This window comes from Filicampus tigris, chromosome 20 (genome assembly GCF_054856515.1).
Source record: "Filicampus tigris isolate MCC_2025a chromosome 20, RoL_Ftig_1.0, whole genome shotgun sequence".
Lineage (NCBI taxonomy): Eukaryota > Metazoa > Chordata > Actinopteri > Syngnathiformes > Syngnathidae > Filicampus > Filicampus tigris.
In genome coordinates, this window is record NC_141236.1 from 6,936,020 (window position 1) to 6,949,420 (window position 13,401).

The 13,401-nt window shown below is 40.3% G+C and overlaps 1 protein-coding gene across 1 annotated transcript; it reads left to right on the plus strand.

The window, feature by feature from the left end:
* The first annotated feature begins 3,067 nt into the window (after nucleotides 1–3,067).
* On the plus strand, nucleotides 3,068–8,669 carry slc35f6 (solute carrier family 35 member F6). Its single transcript, XM_086019523.1, has 6 exons — nucleotides 3,068–3,218; nucleotides 5,333–5,405; nucleotides 5,504–5,675; nucleotides 5,869–6,084; nucleotides 6,353–6,463; nucleotides 6,916–8,669. Exons 1-6 carry the CDS (start codon nucleotides 3,142–3,144, stop codon nucleotides 7,401–7,403), a joined length of 1,137 nt encoding a protein of 378 aa, XP_085875649.1. The 5' UTR covers nucleotides 3,068–3,141; the 3' UTR covers nucleotides 7,404–8,669.
* The last annotated feature ends 4,732 nt before the right edge of the window (nucleotides 8,670–13,401 follow it).

Consider the following 13,401-nt stretch of genomic DNA (forward strand, 5'->3'; position numbering starts at 1 on the left):
GCATAACTCACATTCCACAAACACAATATTAATCTGAAGGCCGTGTTTCAACTAGTGGGCATGTTGGGAATATATTCTTGAAAAAAATATGTTTGGGTTGATTTTCACTTTAACTATTTGGTTTATCACCTTTACCAGTAGCATTTTTTTTAAATAACTGCGAAACATCTTTTAAACTTCTTCGTGGGCTTTGGTTTGATGTAAGCAGAAACCTATGAAGTGGCTGTGCCTCAGGTGAATTTGATTTCGAGGAGGTCGATTGTCTTAAAAAGAACATCTTACATTTCAGTCCGCCTTTGGTACTCTCAAGGGGGTGGGAGCATTTCTAAAGCGACATGTTTTTGATGGCCTCTCGCGACCACGCGAAGACCGGTTCTGGCTATTAGCACCGCTGGAGTCCGAGTTGCGTAACCAGTGACAGCTCTCGGTGGCTCTCACGCGGTCACGACAAATGCACTGGCGTGTTGCTGATGCGGTAGATAATGATCGCAGAGCAGGAGCGGACAGAAAGGACAGCGGGCCACGGGTCAGGCGGCACCGCGTCACCGCAGGAATTAGTCATCTCCTAAAACGCAAAAAAAGGCTTACTCAGTTGTGCGAAGCATTTTTTGTTAACTTCCTGCCTCAAGTGAAGTTGATGTGTGAGGTAGTAAGTCACATTGGGATGTAGTTGGAGTGGTAAAAAAAAGCAAGAGGAGACTAATTAAATCACATTATTCAAACTGTTGATTCAATGTATGGCCAACACACGACATCGCAACAAACTAACCGATAATACGTTCTTGATTCCTGACAGTATGTATTATTCAGTATTGTTGGTGGTAGCGCTTTAATTTTTCAAAGTGGGAAGTAGGCCGCCCGTGGGGACCACCGGAGGACTTCAGGATAGCTGCAACCGCATGAGAAAAACTAAGAAAAATGACAAGATGTAATGTATACATAGCTGCTGTATAGTGAGAGAGGAGACTAGGTATAAAATCGTCTCGATAAAATTATAATATTGATAATATGATAATATTCACTCCCAAGCTTATGCATGCAATTAACTATTGATATATGAATATGAATTAACTATGAAGTAATGACATGAATAACTAGGCAAATGGTTGATGACTAGTTGTGTATTTTCATATTTTGTTTTCCAGTTTGTGATGCTAAAAAAAAACATTTATTAGATTTACACATTTTGCATAATCCAGCTAGTTTACTCCATAATAATAATAGATGATTTTTGCTACTGTCTCTCTGTACATAATAATAGCCGTAAATGGTACACTAAAGATGTCAGTGAGCAGTCACGTGTAAAAATAGAATAAAAGAAAATATTACCAAAGTCTGAATTTTGCACAGTTGCTGTGGTTATTATAAACAAATATCTACCTGAAGGTCCATTTTGTCATTGTTGGATCATTAAAAGACTATTTAGCTCATTAGGCCCAGACTCCTAAAAATAGAATTCATTTCCAGCTAAATGATGTAACTAGGAAACATTAGCTGATTGCGACCATGGTGAACATTTAGCTGACGATTGTCACACTCCGGTGATAACAATAGACCCTGAAAAGTCATTCAAAAGGTTTAAAAAATGTTTTGTTCTGGAAGTTTGTTGAGTAACAACACACTTGATTAGATTAATTCATGTCTTCATCAAAGCAGTGGGTGTGAATGAGAGTGCTAATGGTGGTTTGTTTCAAGGGGCCCTGTGATTGAGTGGCGACCAGTTCGGGGTTTCACTAAAAGTCAGCTTGAACAACATTATCAGCTCAAGTGGTATAGGAAATGGATAACTAGAAAAAAATGGCTGCTGTCTTTTTTTTTTCTCACTACATTAACACTGTACAAACTGTATTTCTGATTGCTTAAAATTCCTGAATGACTCAGCTTTTCATTGCGCCATTTCACATGTTCAGCATGCTTATGATTTGGTTTCAGAAATATATTTCTGGAAAGAATAGATGAGAACAGTACATTGTGCACATTTGTGAGCAGATGATGCTGAATTTGCATTTTAAAAATCAGCAGACAGTCACCAGTGACATATGTATAGCATGCACAAATGAGCCTCGCGTGTGCAACGTTCGTGCTTAACGGCGGTCAGGTCCGCTCGAGCCGCAGAACAGGAAGGTGAGGAGCGCTCACACGAAACTGTCATGTGACCCTTCAGAGTCCTGCCACTGATGGTTTCTTCATCCACATCAGCAGTTGATGCTAGAGTGGAACTAGAGGTTCTGCTTCTGTGAGTAGGGAACAGGATGTTGCCATTACACTTCTCTTAGTAGCTGGACACATCATCAGAAGTGAAGCCGGAAATTCACTGAAGAATCTGCATTCGTCACTGTTTTGCATAGGGAGTCAAGATACTTCAGGGATCAAAACATATAGTTTAGAGTCATAGGAGAAATAAGGAGGCTACCATGTTTTCTTCAATTATTAAAAAAAATGTTTATTTTGTTCTCATATTGAATATTATAAACACCTAGCATAGCTATCACCAACAACAGGATCGTCACCAAGCTTCTGCAGAGCTTGCTGATGAGCTGATCATTTGAATTAGGATAGCGGCCCTTGAGGACTGGAGCTGGTGACCCCTGACCTAGCATTTAAACATGGGTGTGTAGACTTTTTATACGCACTTGTAGCTGCAGGTCTGTGTCTCCCCCTAGTGTTTTCCAACAAGCCCGTCCTGATACATTCAAGGCTCTCTGTAAAAAGGAACTTCACGCTAGCCACGTCTAAATTCATATCAGTGGCGATTAAAAATAAAGATTTGAATCTCAATTCAGTATTACAATGTTGTAAAGCAGGCATAAATGTTTAAAATTAACAACCAAACAAATCTATTATTGATCCTGTGATTGAAGTGCACTTCGAACTTTTCAATAATTATGCCATTTATTTGACTCAAACATATCAACATTATGTTTTTTTCTTGTCCAACTCGATGTTGGCTTCACGTTTGAAGTACTTTATAGAGTCCCCAAAATTCCGAGGGACATGAAGGGAGCATGTTGTAGTGACTGCAGTCAGCTGACTGTGAGTTGTCATGTGGCGTTCACAGTCTGCTGAGATTCGACGGAGAGTGGAGACTTCTCTCTGGTCTCTCTTGGTTCTGCTTCATTTGTCCTGTTCACACTCACTGGCATGGCGTGGACCAAATACCAACTGTTCCTCGCGGGACTTATGCTCATAACTGGCTCCATTAACACGTTGTCGGCCAAGTAAGTCGTTGTACACTTTTGTTGTTTTTCTCCCCATTGTGCTGTGAGGCTAGGCTAAGCAGGACCAAACTGTTATAACTGTGTAGGGACAGTGTTGATCTTTCCAAGCAAAATGTGGTAATAAACCATTCAACACATCCCGATTGCATGACAAACAAAGCAGGTGTAGTTGAGCATATTTAATTACTGCTTTTTCACTCATCGCATTTACGTGTAATGACAGACTGAAACTGCGTGCAGGCGATGCTAGCTGCTAAATAACGATCGAAGAACAAAAGTGAATGTGTGCATACATGCTTGACAAATGTTGTGATAGACCTTGCTGTGTAAGATAAGCGTACTGCCACGAATGTAACAAGACTCACATGAGCAAAAACAACTGTTCAAAACATGCTTTGATGCATGCCCTTAGCCTGTTGGGTAGTCACATGTACATGCAACTGTAGGACTGGCAATCTTTGTAATTTAATTTAGAGTGTAAGATCCATTTTTCCCCCATAATCAACTAATGTGATAATACCATTTATGTATAGCGGGGAGGGGCAAACTGTTGTGCCACATTTGTTTTTAAAAATTGACTGAAAGGTCAGGTAACAAAATAAATAAGCTTAAATGTGTCTGTAAAATGTAAATGATCATGTATTCTCATGTTTGTTTTAATTCATAACCAAGTCATAACTCATTAGCCAATTATATAATTATATCAAATGTATTTGTAAAATTCAAGTTCTTCATTTATTATTTACAACTGATTCACATGCATGATTTTACTACAAAATGAAGAATTATTAAAATAATATTTGAATGAACTCATTTAATCAACAAAAAAGGCTAAATTGATGCAACCAAAGCAGAACTCCCATTAATGTATTTTGGTAAATGCTCAGTGGGCTGGATTTAAAGATGAAGCAGGCCATACTTTCCAACCCCTATTCCATATTTGGTGTATTGATTATGCCAAAGGTGACATGTGAAAGACTTCTGGTAGAATTTAAGTTGGCATTACAACTTCTAACCTTGCCTACACCTGTACTGTCTGACTCACACGTCAATGTCATTGTCATCTGAGCAGCATCCATGCCCAAGCGAGTGCAGTTTAAAGTTCAACTCACAGTGCAGACTTAGCAGGTCATATTGCAGGCTGCCAGACATAGATGGCTACTTTCTGCTAACGTTTCACTACAGTCACATGAGGCGGACACAGCAAGCGGCGTTCGTTGCACCTCGTTTGGTCTACTTTTACTGAAGCATATTAAACACAAGGAATCAGGTGACAATGTCTATTTTGTGATATATGTCGTGATGGGACGAGCTTGGTCGGACTGCTGCGTCATCACATTTGGAAACCGCATTCCCTTGTCATGCCCACTGAAACAGGCGACACATCAGTTACGCTTCCTCTAATAGTCAGACTATAAAATTTTGTGGATTTGTGCATCAGGACAGTAGAACATAACAAAAACCAAACATTGTTTTTTTTTTTCGGGATGTTTGATGTTTAAGTAAAAAAAAAAAAGTAACTTCACATGTTCTCAAAGTGTTACATAACGAGAGAAATCAGGTCAAAGCAAGCAGCGTCATACTTTTACAGCCATTGCGTCATTTTACATTTCTCATTAACGTGTTTGTATAGTTAAAGCAGAAGTCAACCCAACCCAAACATATTTTTTTCAAGAATCTGTTCCCAGCAGGCCCACTAGTTGAAACACGGCATTCTGATTAATTTTGCGTTTGTGGAATATAAATTACGCTGCAAAATGTACTCGTTTTTAGCCATCTCTGGGGGCGGCCATTTTGTCTTCTGTCGACTGAAAATGACATCACAACTGCTCACAGCGACCAATCCCGGCTCAGATTGAGAAAACAGGTCAGCCGTGATTGGTCGTTATGAACAGTTGTGAAGTCATTTTCAGTCGACAGAAGACAAAATGGCCACCTTCAGAGATGGCTAAAAACGAGTGGATTATCACTTATTCCACAAACGCAATATTTATCAGAATGCCCTGTTTCAACTAGTGGGCTTGCATAGAACATATTCTTGAAAAACAATTCTTTGCATTGACTTCATCTTTAACTATGTGATATATGACCAATAATGTCTTCTTTTGGGACAGATGGGCAGACACGTTCAGGGCACCCGGTTGCCATGGTACCCCTGAACATGCATTCTCTCATCCGTTTGTCCAGGTAACCGCTTTGCTTTGCTTTCAAAGTGACACGTGTTATGACATCAAATACCTGAGTGGGAACTGAGTTTGCCGTGCATCTGTGCGTTTGTCACGCAGGCAGTGGGGATGTTTCTGGGAGAGTTCAGCTGTCTGGCCGTCTTCTACATCCTACTTTGCCATGACCGACGCAGGCCCGAGCCTAACATGAACCCGGGCCAGAGTTTCAACCCTCTTCTTTTCTTCCCCCCCGCCATGTGTGACATGTTAGCCACCTCAACCATGTATGTTGGTAAGTCATCTCCGATTATTTATTTTATTTTTTTACTCCCACAAAATCCCTACTTGAGTTTAGAATTATATCTATGATAATTACTTGAGACAAATTTTTGAGTGAAAAAAAACAGTAAATCGACTGTAGCTGTGACCTTCAAGGTTTCAAGATGGCCTCCCAATGTCTCATTCTTGTCCGGCCGGCTTTGTAGCTCTCAACATGACCAGCGCCTCCAGTTTCCAGATGCTGCGAGGGGCCGTCATCATCTTCACGGGTCTGCTTTCGGTGGCGTTTCTCAGGCGCCGGCTGCTGATCAGCCAGTGGATCGGAATCCTCGTCACCATCCTCGGCCTGGTGATTGTGGGCCTCGCCGACTTTGTCAGCGGACACCATGATGACACCCACAAACTCAGTGACGTCATCACCGGTGAGGAATTCATTACCATTATTCACAATTATGTTAAAAGTTTGCCAGCTAAGGTGCTTGTATATTTATGAAATGCGCTATATAAATACAATTGTATTGTATTGTATTAAATGAGTAACGACCATGATAAATTGATACATATAAATGTCTCAATAAAATGACAAGTAAAATACATTTTTCTATTAAGGTTTCAACAGAATATAATGTTAGTATAAATTTGCAGACAGCCCCCCAATTTGAACCCCAACTCCCCTGTTGTGTCCTTCAGGCGACCTTCTGATCATCATGGCGCAGGTCATCGTGGCCGTGCAGATGGTCCTCGAAGAAAAATTTGTCTACAAACATGACGTTCATCCTCTGCGGGCTGTTGGAATTGAAGGTGAAGCAAACATCCACGCTGAGAATGTGTTTCACTCAATAGCTCCAACAGGAGATAACGCGCAGACGGAAGTCAATAAGGCAGGATTCAAAGGGCAAAGCATGACATACATGTCATCGACGACAACATGTGTTCAGAGACACAAATTCAAACCTGGGAATAGAATTTAGGACACCCTGTATGTAAAACACTAATGGTCATTTCCTGACTTTAAGCCGCACCAATTCTATTTGAAAAAAACCCCAAAATAAATAATGAAAAAAAAACATGCATAAGTACTGTATTGTATTGTAATTCCGGTTAGAGCGCCCCTAGTGGTGGAAGAAAAATCCACAGAATAGCTGCACCTTTGCTGTATATAGGCGGCGTGGTTCAAAATTGTATGGCTTATATATTTGTTGAATAGAAATGAAAAGTGGATGACTGGATTTTCCTCTATTTTCTGTGCCCAGGTTTCTTTGGCTTCTTCGTTCTGTCCCTGCTGCTCATCCCCATGTATTTCATCCACGTGGGCCAATTCAGCGACACCCCGCGACAAGTGCTGGAGGACGCACTGGACGCCTTCTGTCAAATCGGATTTCGCCCTCTCATCATGTTGGCCCTGCTGGGCAACACGGTCAGCATTGCTTTCTTCAACTTCGCCGGCATCAGCGTCACCAAGGAGATCAGCGCCACAACCCGCATGGTGCTGGACAGCCTGCGTACGCTGGTCATCTGGGTGGTGAGCCTGGCGCTGGGTTGGGAGCAGTTCCACGGACTGCAGGTGCTGGGCTTTTTGGTTCTCTTGGTGGGAACGGCACTCTACAATGGACTGCATCGCCCCGTGCTGGCCAGAATAGCGTGCTGCGCCGGACTGGCGGCCGTGGAGGAGGAGAGCAGCCCCGAGGAGAGGGAGAGACTCGTGGGAGACGGCCGGTTGCAGACACCTGATGAAAGCTAAAAAAAAAAAAAACGCAACCCATGGTACACTATGCACAAACGCGTCCTAAAGTCAAAACACTGTAACATTTTATGCATCCTTTATTAAGAGATGGACTTTTAGCACAGTACTTTTTATGTTTTACAAAAAAAAAAAAAACAGACGCCATTTTACAGATTAGGAGGTTTTATGGATTGTACTTGAGGGTCACTGCCTGACTGTTAATCTTTTTCAATGATTTTTTTATCGTAATTTTTTTTAAAGTGAATTTTATTTTCTATTTTTTTTAATAATGCTGACTGGGTTGGGAGATGCCAAAATGTTGATACTTCCCTCCCCAGAAAGAAAGAAAAAAAAAAAAAGAGATCACAAACTTAAGGCACTACAGGATGTTGTACGTCATCACCACTACATCAGCTGTGTTCAATATTGAATTTCAATTATTGAAAGGCCATCATACACCAAGTTCTATAAATCCTGCGTCCATTTCACTTTGCTGTAAATGGAAAAAAAAAAGGGAACTGCCATTAAACCACACTATTTCAATCATATCCTGGTGAAGAATTAACTACCAAAAAGAAGTGGCCAATTACCGGAGTCCTCACAGCAACAGCTGACACCTGCCTGGCCTGCACATCCTGACTCAGCCCAAAATCCTCCCTGAGGACCCTTGTAATGCTCTAATGGTGGCTAAAGGTTAAACCAGAGAATCCCCTGGGATTTGTACACATGGCCCTCAAACAGGATGAAGGGAAATGTGTTCATTAGCACCATAGACACAATGATTCATGTGCAATTTTCACACTAAATTGCAGCAATACAGACTCGGGATAGTCAAACAAAAACTGTCGAAACATGTATTACTTCCCCCGGTCGTCACAGTTGATTGCCACTAGAGGGCAGTACGACGTTATCAACTCTATGAAACTTGTTTGGTTTCGGGTGAAAACATTCTGCTGTTCATATTTATCCAGGTCATAAAACGGAATGACTACACAGCTTGAGGGAAGTCTGAAAATTACCATAATTCAAAGTTATTATTCATGGAGCCAGCCTGTGTCGTTTTATGTCAATGTCAGCACAAGTTCCAAATTAGGTGCTGAGAAAAATCAACAAGTCAACACTGAGAATTGGTGCAAAGCATGTGAAACGAATTGATGAGGGGATTTACTTCATGGTCTGTTGGATCGCAATATGTTGGATTAAAATACTTGAAAAAAATAAACCCAAGTGGCTCTGGGGACTTTGTGCAAACAGATTTCCAGTAGCCGTTTTCTGGACAAATTGTCCCCGTGAGACTTGTGTTCCCCCGAGACAGCCTCAGCACAAAATAAGTCTGTGAACAGCTTCAGCAGATGAGAGATAACATGATGGATGCGAGGAGAAATCGGGCAGATATTTTCTGTTCATCCAATGATTTTCTTTTCCTTGATCATGGTAAATTTTGCAGGATATTTTTTCTTTTTCCCCCAATAGTCCCCAGGTGTTGGAATAACATCTGTGATTAGCTTTTAGTCAAAATACCCCAATTATCTCACTTTACAGACCATATTCACCGTCTTGCTGAAATTAGGCTATTTCTATCTGTGACAAAAAATCTCAAATCAGACAGTTTTTGCATAAGAGCAGTGCACTTGCGAAAAGTACTCCCCCACCAACAAAAAACCTTACGATATTGTAGCTTGATATTGAGATTGTATTAATGGTTATTATGAGTCATTTAGCTTTAAAGCTCAAGTCAACCCAAACATATTTTTTTCAAGAATATGTTCCCAGCAGGCATGAAACACGGAATTCTGATTAATTTTGCATTTGTGGATAATAAGTTAAGCAGCAAAATGCACTCGTTTTTAGCTATCTCCGGGGGCAGCCATTTTGTCTTCCGTCGACTGAAAATGACATCACAACAGCTCACAACGACCAATCACGGCTCAGATTCAGTAAACAGGTCAGCCGTAGGTCGTATAAATACTCATTTTAAGACATTGGCATAGGCTACAATGGATATAAAAAGTCTACACACCCCGGTTCAAATTGCAGTTTTGAGTGATTTTCAAAACTAATTTCAATTTCATTGATTTTTTTTTTTTAATGGAGTTATTTTGAAAGGGGAAGCAAAAATAAACAACTGATAGAATATGGTTATTTCATATCCTCAGATAACGTGGATGTAGCCGAACTGACCCCATTATTACAATGACGGACTGCGGCTTGTAATAAGGACGATAGCCTCTCTGTCATCGCCATAGCAACCTTGCACCATTAAATCCGATTGATTAGTAAGGATTCAGCGAATCAAATGCAAGGCAAAGCCTACGAAAACAGTAGGCCTAATGGTTTGTTATTGTGACTTATTCCATGAGTCTCCGGTCTTACTCGGCTCACGGATTTGCGTGATTTAGCCTTGTGTACATTCGCACACGGGAGCCACCAGTGGGCCCCGAACCGCCGGCCTTTAGGGTGACTTTAAATGTGTTCCAGTATAAACAGATGGCTTTGCTCCAATGCACCCCGTCGCCATCCTTATTTAAAAGCAGCCATTATTACAGCAGCCCCTTAGCTTGTTTACAGCACAGCGCAGGTCAGCGTGAGTGTGATTAGTCTAAGCCACTCCAACGTCACGCTAATGACCACTTCGTGTCTTTTACCGAACGCAGTCAAGAGTCAAAAGAGCGCAACGTGACTTGAAATCACCTTGCAGCTCAATGACAGTCACAGAAACTCTTTGTTAGCTTACTTTTCGACTGAACCAGGTTCAAATTGTGCCAAATCATGTGCACACCTGTTTAGTTACAAAATACTGCAATATTTGATCATGCGTCACAGAATTCATCAATATTTGCCACACCAAATTATTCAAAGTAAAATGACTGCAGGATGTTTAACGTGAACTTGCAGTTGAATCCGTTCCAGCAAAAAGTAAGTAGAATTGGATTAAACATTTTTGTTCTGTTTTTTGTTTGTTTAACCATCCAAATTATTCAAATGCCTCCTACCATTAAAATCCAATTAAATGTGCTTACTAAGCCGCATTTTGTCTGCCGTGTGTGTGTGAAGTGCCTTCTGCAGCACTAATAAAAACTAAATTCATTATCATGAGTACACATTATTCAGCTAAACGGTAAAATATTAATGAAACAATTAATGATGAATTTCAATATAAGCATAGCAATATTTGATTATCATTGAATGTTTTATATTTGACACACCAAATGACTACAGGGTATAGTTTCGGTTATTACCACCTTGTCTGGGAACTTTTAGGGAGATTGCACCATGTATTAATGAACAACATTTTACTGTAAAGAGAGTTTAATCTTTGGACCGCTTTAAAAAAAAAAAAAAATCTAATCGTTTACATTACTCCCTAACCATTTAAGATAAATTAAATCATAAGGAATCTACAGCGTGTTTGTTGCATGTCAGCCTAAGTTGTTCGGCTAATTGCTGTTGACTTCAAATGTAATGTTGGACTTTTTGTAAGATTTCCTACGCTAAATTATCACGAGTATGCAGTTTAACAGTAAAAATTTGAGTCATTTTCAACTTAAAATGTGAATTTTAACTCATCATTCTGCAGGTCAAAGACACTTGCCTTCAATAAGGAGAACAGCGATCTTCAGCTTGACAATTTAGTCCAGTAATAATATCCTCAAGTAGAAAATTATATTTGTCACATTCATTCTCTTGGTATTCATTTGCAGTCGACTCATTTTGACTTTAACGTTATGGAATGGCTGCTTTTATGGGAACGTCATCCCTTGCGGGATAATTGAAGCTACAATGAAATCATGGAGCAGTGATCTTTGCAGTTTCCTGTAAGTTTTCTTGCCAAGCGCAATGCACGATCCACATAATGACGCATCTGACATTTAACCTTGCAAAAAGGCTACTCGGAGATCATTTGAGTTCACGTCGACCTGAGAGAGTTTGACGTGCTTCGTGCATTCAGGGTCATTGTCAAAAAAAAAAATGAAGACTGACTGCCTTGTTTTTGAATGGACTTTAGTACCCTTCAGCTCTTTCTTCTCTGCCTGTGTGGAGATGATGGCAGCGTGCCATACAGAAGGCCCTGCACAATGGCCCAGGTCCCATTAAATCTGCGAAAGTTCCTTCCTAAGGCAAACATTGCCAGAAATAGTAATCTTGGCTCGAGCGGCAGCCGTACAGAGGGGAGCAATAATTCTCGGTGTAATAATGGAACTCATTTGATTCTGTCCAGCCTCTGATCCTGCAAGAGCTGCGGTGCCGAGCGGCTCATTCAGTTTTTCCTCTGCCCGATATAAGACTTCCTGAAAAACACACAGCCAGCAATCAGGCCACAACAATGGGCTCCTGCATGTGAACGTCAGGTGTAGTGAGGACAGCGAGCTCACTGTGTGCCAGTGTGACGCAGTGATGTTTTGACACGTCGGTTTGGATCGGGTTGTCTTTAACGGCTCTGATTACAGGGAACAGTTGCAGACCGACCTGCAATGGGTAAAAATAGAGAGAGACTGTAGAAAAAACATTTGTAGGCAGTTTTACCCCTCCAAGATTGTCTCTACAGTACAGATATCTCAGCTCACCTCAGATCCTCGCAGAGGATAAAGAATATATGAGTGTTTGAGTTCCAATACTAGCTGCTTTTTTTTTTTAACTTATATGTGTTTCCCAATATGTTTTAGCATTAGCTGTACTAAAGACTCTTTTATGTTAGGTTAAATACCCAATGTTGAAGTGTGCCCCTGATGGTTACTTGGACACTAAACTTCAACTGGGAGTGGTATTAAACAGGGCAAAGCCATCAAATGACGAGTCTTTCGGATCTCAAGGAAGCGCTAATAACAAAAGTCGGTTAGCATAATGCTAACATAATGCCATACATAAGCATTAGTATTGATGTTAGTCATTATAAAGCTTCAAGTAACTGCTATTAGGGGCAACACATTCAACAAAAGAAAATTAAGCATTGTATTTTCAACACTAAACTTTTCAACCAAACCATACAGTACCAGTGTCATAATAATTTGGGATATTTCCGTTTTTTTATGCACTCTAATGTCTAATGATCAGTTACTAATCTACATGGCCAGCTAAAGATGCTTGCATTGATTTCCAGACAAAAGAAGAAAATGTGTCACCTGTTGTGCAACACTGATTGTTGAAGACAGACTCAAGTGCTCTTATTGAAGCAGGCAGGAGCGTTTGACTCCAACGGTAACCTGAGCTCATCTAACAGTTCCACAGAGGAAAGCCTTAGGAAAGAGGGAAATAAAGGTGAACTGTCCAGCTGGATTCCAGCATGAAAAGTAATTTTTCTTCAAGTCGACCAAAAAAAAAAAAAAAAAAAATGAGTCATTGTCCCTATACCTTTATGGATGGCTTTTTGTAATCATTCATACATATACGCTCAAAAGCTATGTTTATGTAAAAAGGTACTCACAATGACATCCAGAGAGGAATAATAATAATAATAAAAAAAAGAGTGCATGAGAAACCAGGCTGCTTGATTGTAAAAACGGACTTTATAAAAACTCCAAGAGCAATTTTCCAGATGTCGAAAAGGAAATAATCCGGATACAAAATGGCAAAGTTCAGGAATTTTATCATTCTGTAAATGTGCGATTGGATTGAAAAAAAGGTGAATGTAACTCATCAAACCTGATATCTGTTACATCGTATTTCTGAGAAAATGATCCATCATTTTAATCATGCACAAGTAAAGAAATGCTGTCGGGAATTGTATCTCAAATTTGAAAACAGTGAGCAATTTGTTATGAAACAAAACATCCTTCATTCTAATTTTGAACCACGTGATGTTTTGTTGACATAATTGTTATATAGCTGCCCAAATGGCATAATTGACATCGACAATAATGAAAGCATAAACACGTCTAATGAGGCTGGCTGTGAAGGAACACTTAAGGTTTCCTCCTTCTTGCTTCCCACTGCAAAGCTCATCAGCACCTGAAATAACTAACATCCACTTCCCTGGATTGTTTTGACTGCGCGACGGAGGGCAAACGTTACAAGTCAT

What these genes read in the sequence shown, in the direction of transcription:
- slc35f6 (XM_086019523.1), top strand. Translation starts at nt 3,142, where the DNA reads ATGGCGTGGACCAAATACCAACTGTTCCTCGCGGGACTTATGCTCATA. An exon ending in ATTAACACGTTGTCGGCCAA is followed by an intron (nt 3,219 to 5,332) that starts GTAAGTCGTTGT and finishes CTTTTGGGACAG; the next exon opens with ATGGGCAGACACGTTCAGGG. An exon ending in GCGGGCTGTTGGAATTGAAG is followed by an intron (nt 6,464 to 6,915) that starts GTGAAGCAAACA and finishes TTCTGTGCCCAG; the next exon opens with GTTTCTTTGGCTTCTTCGTT.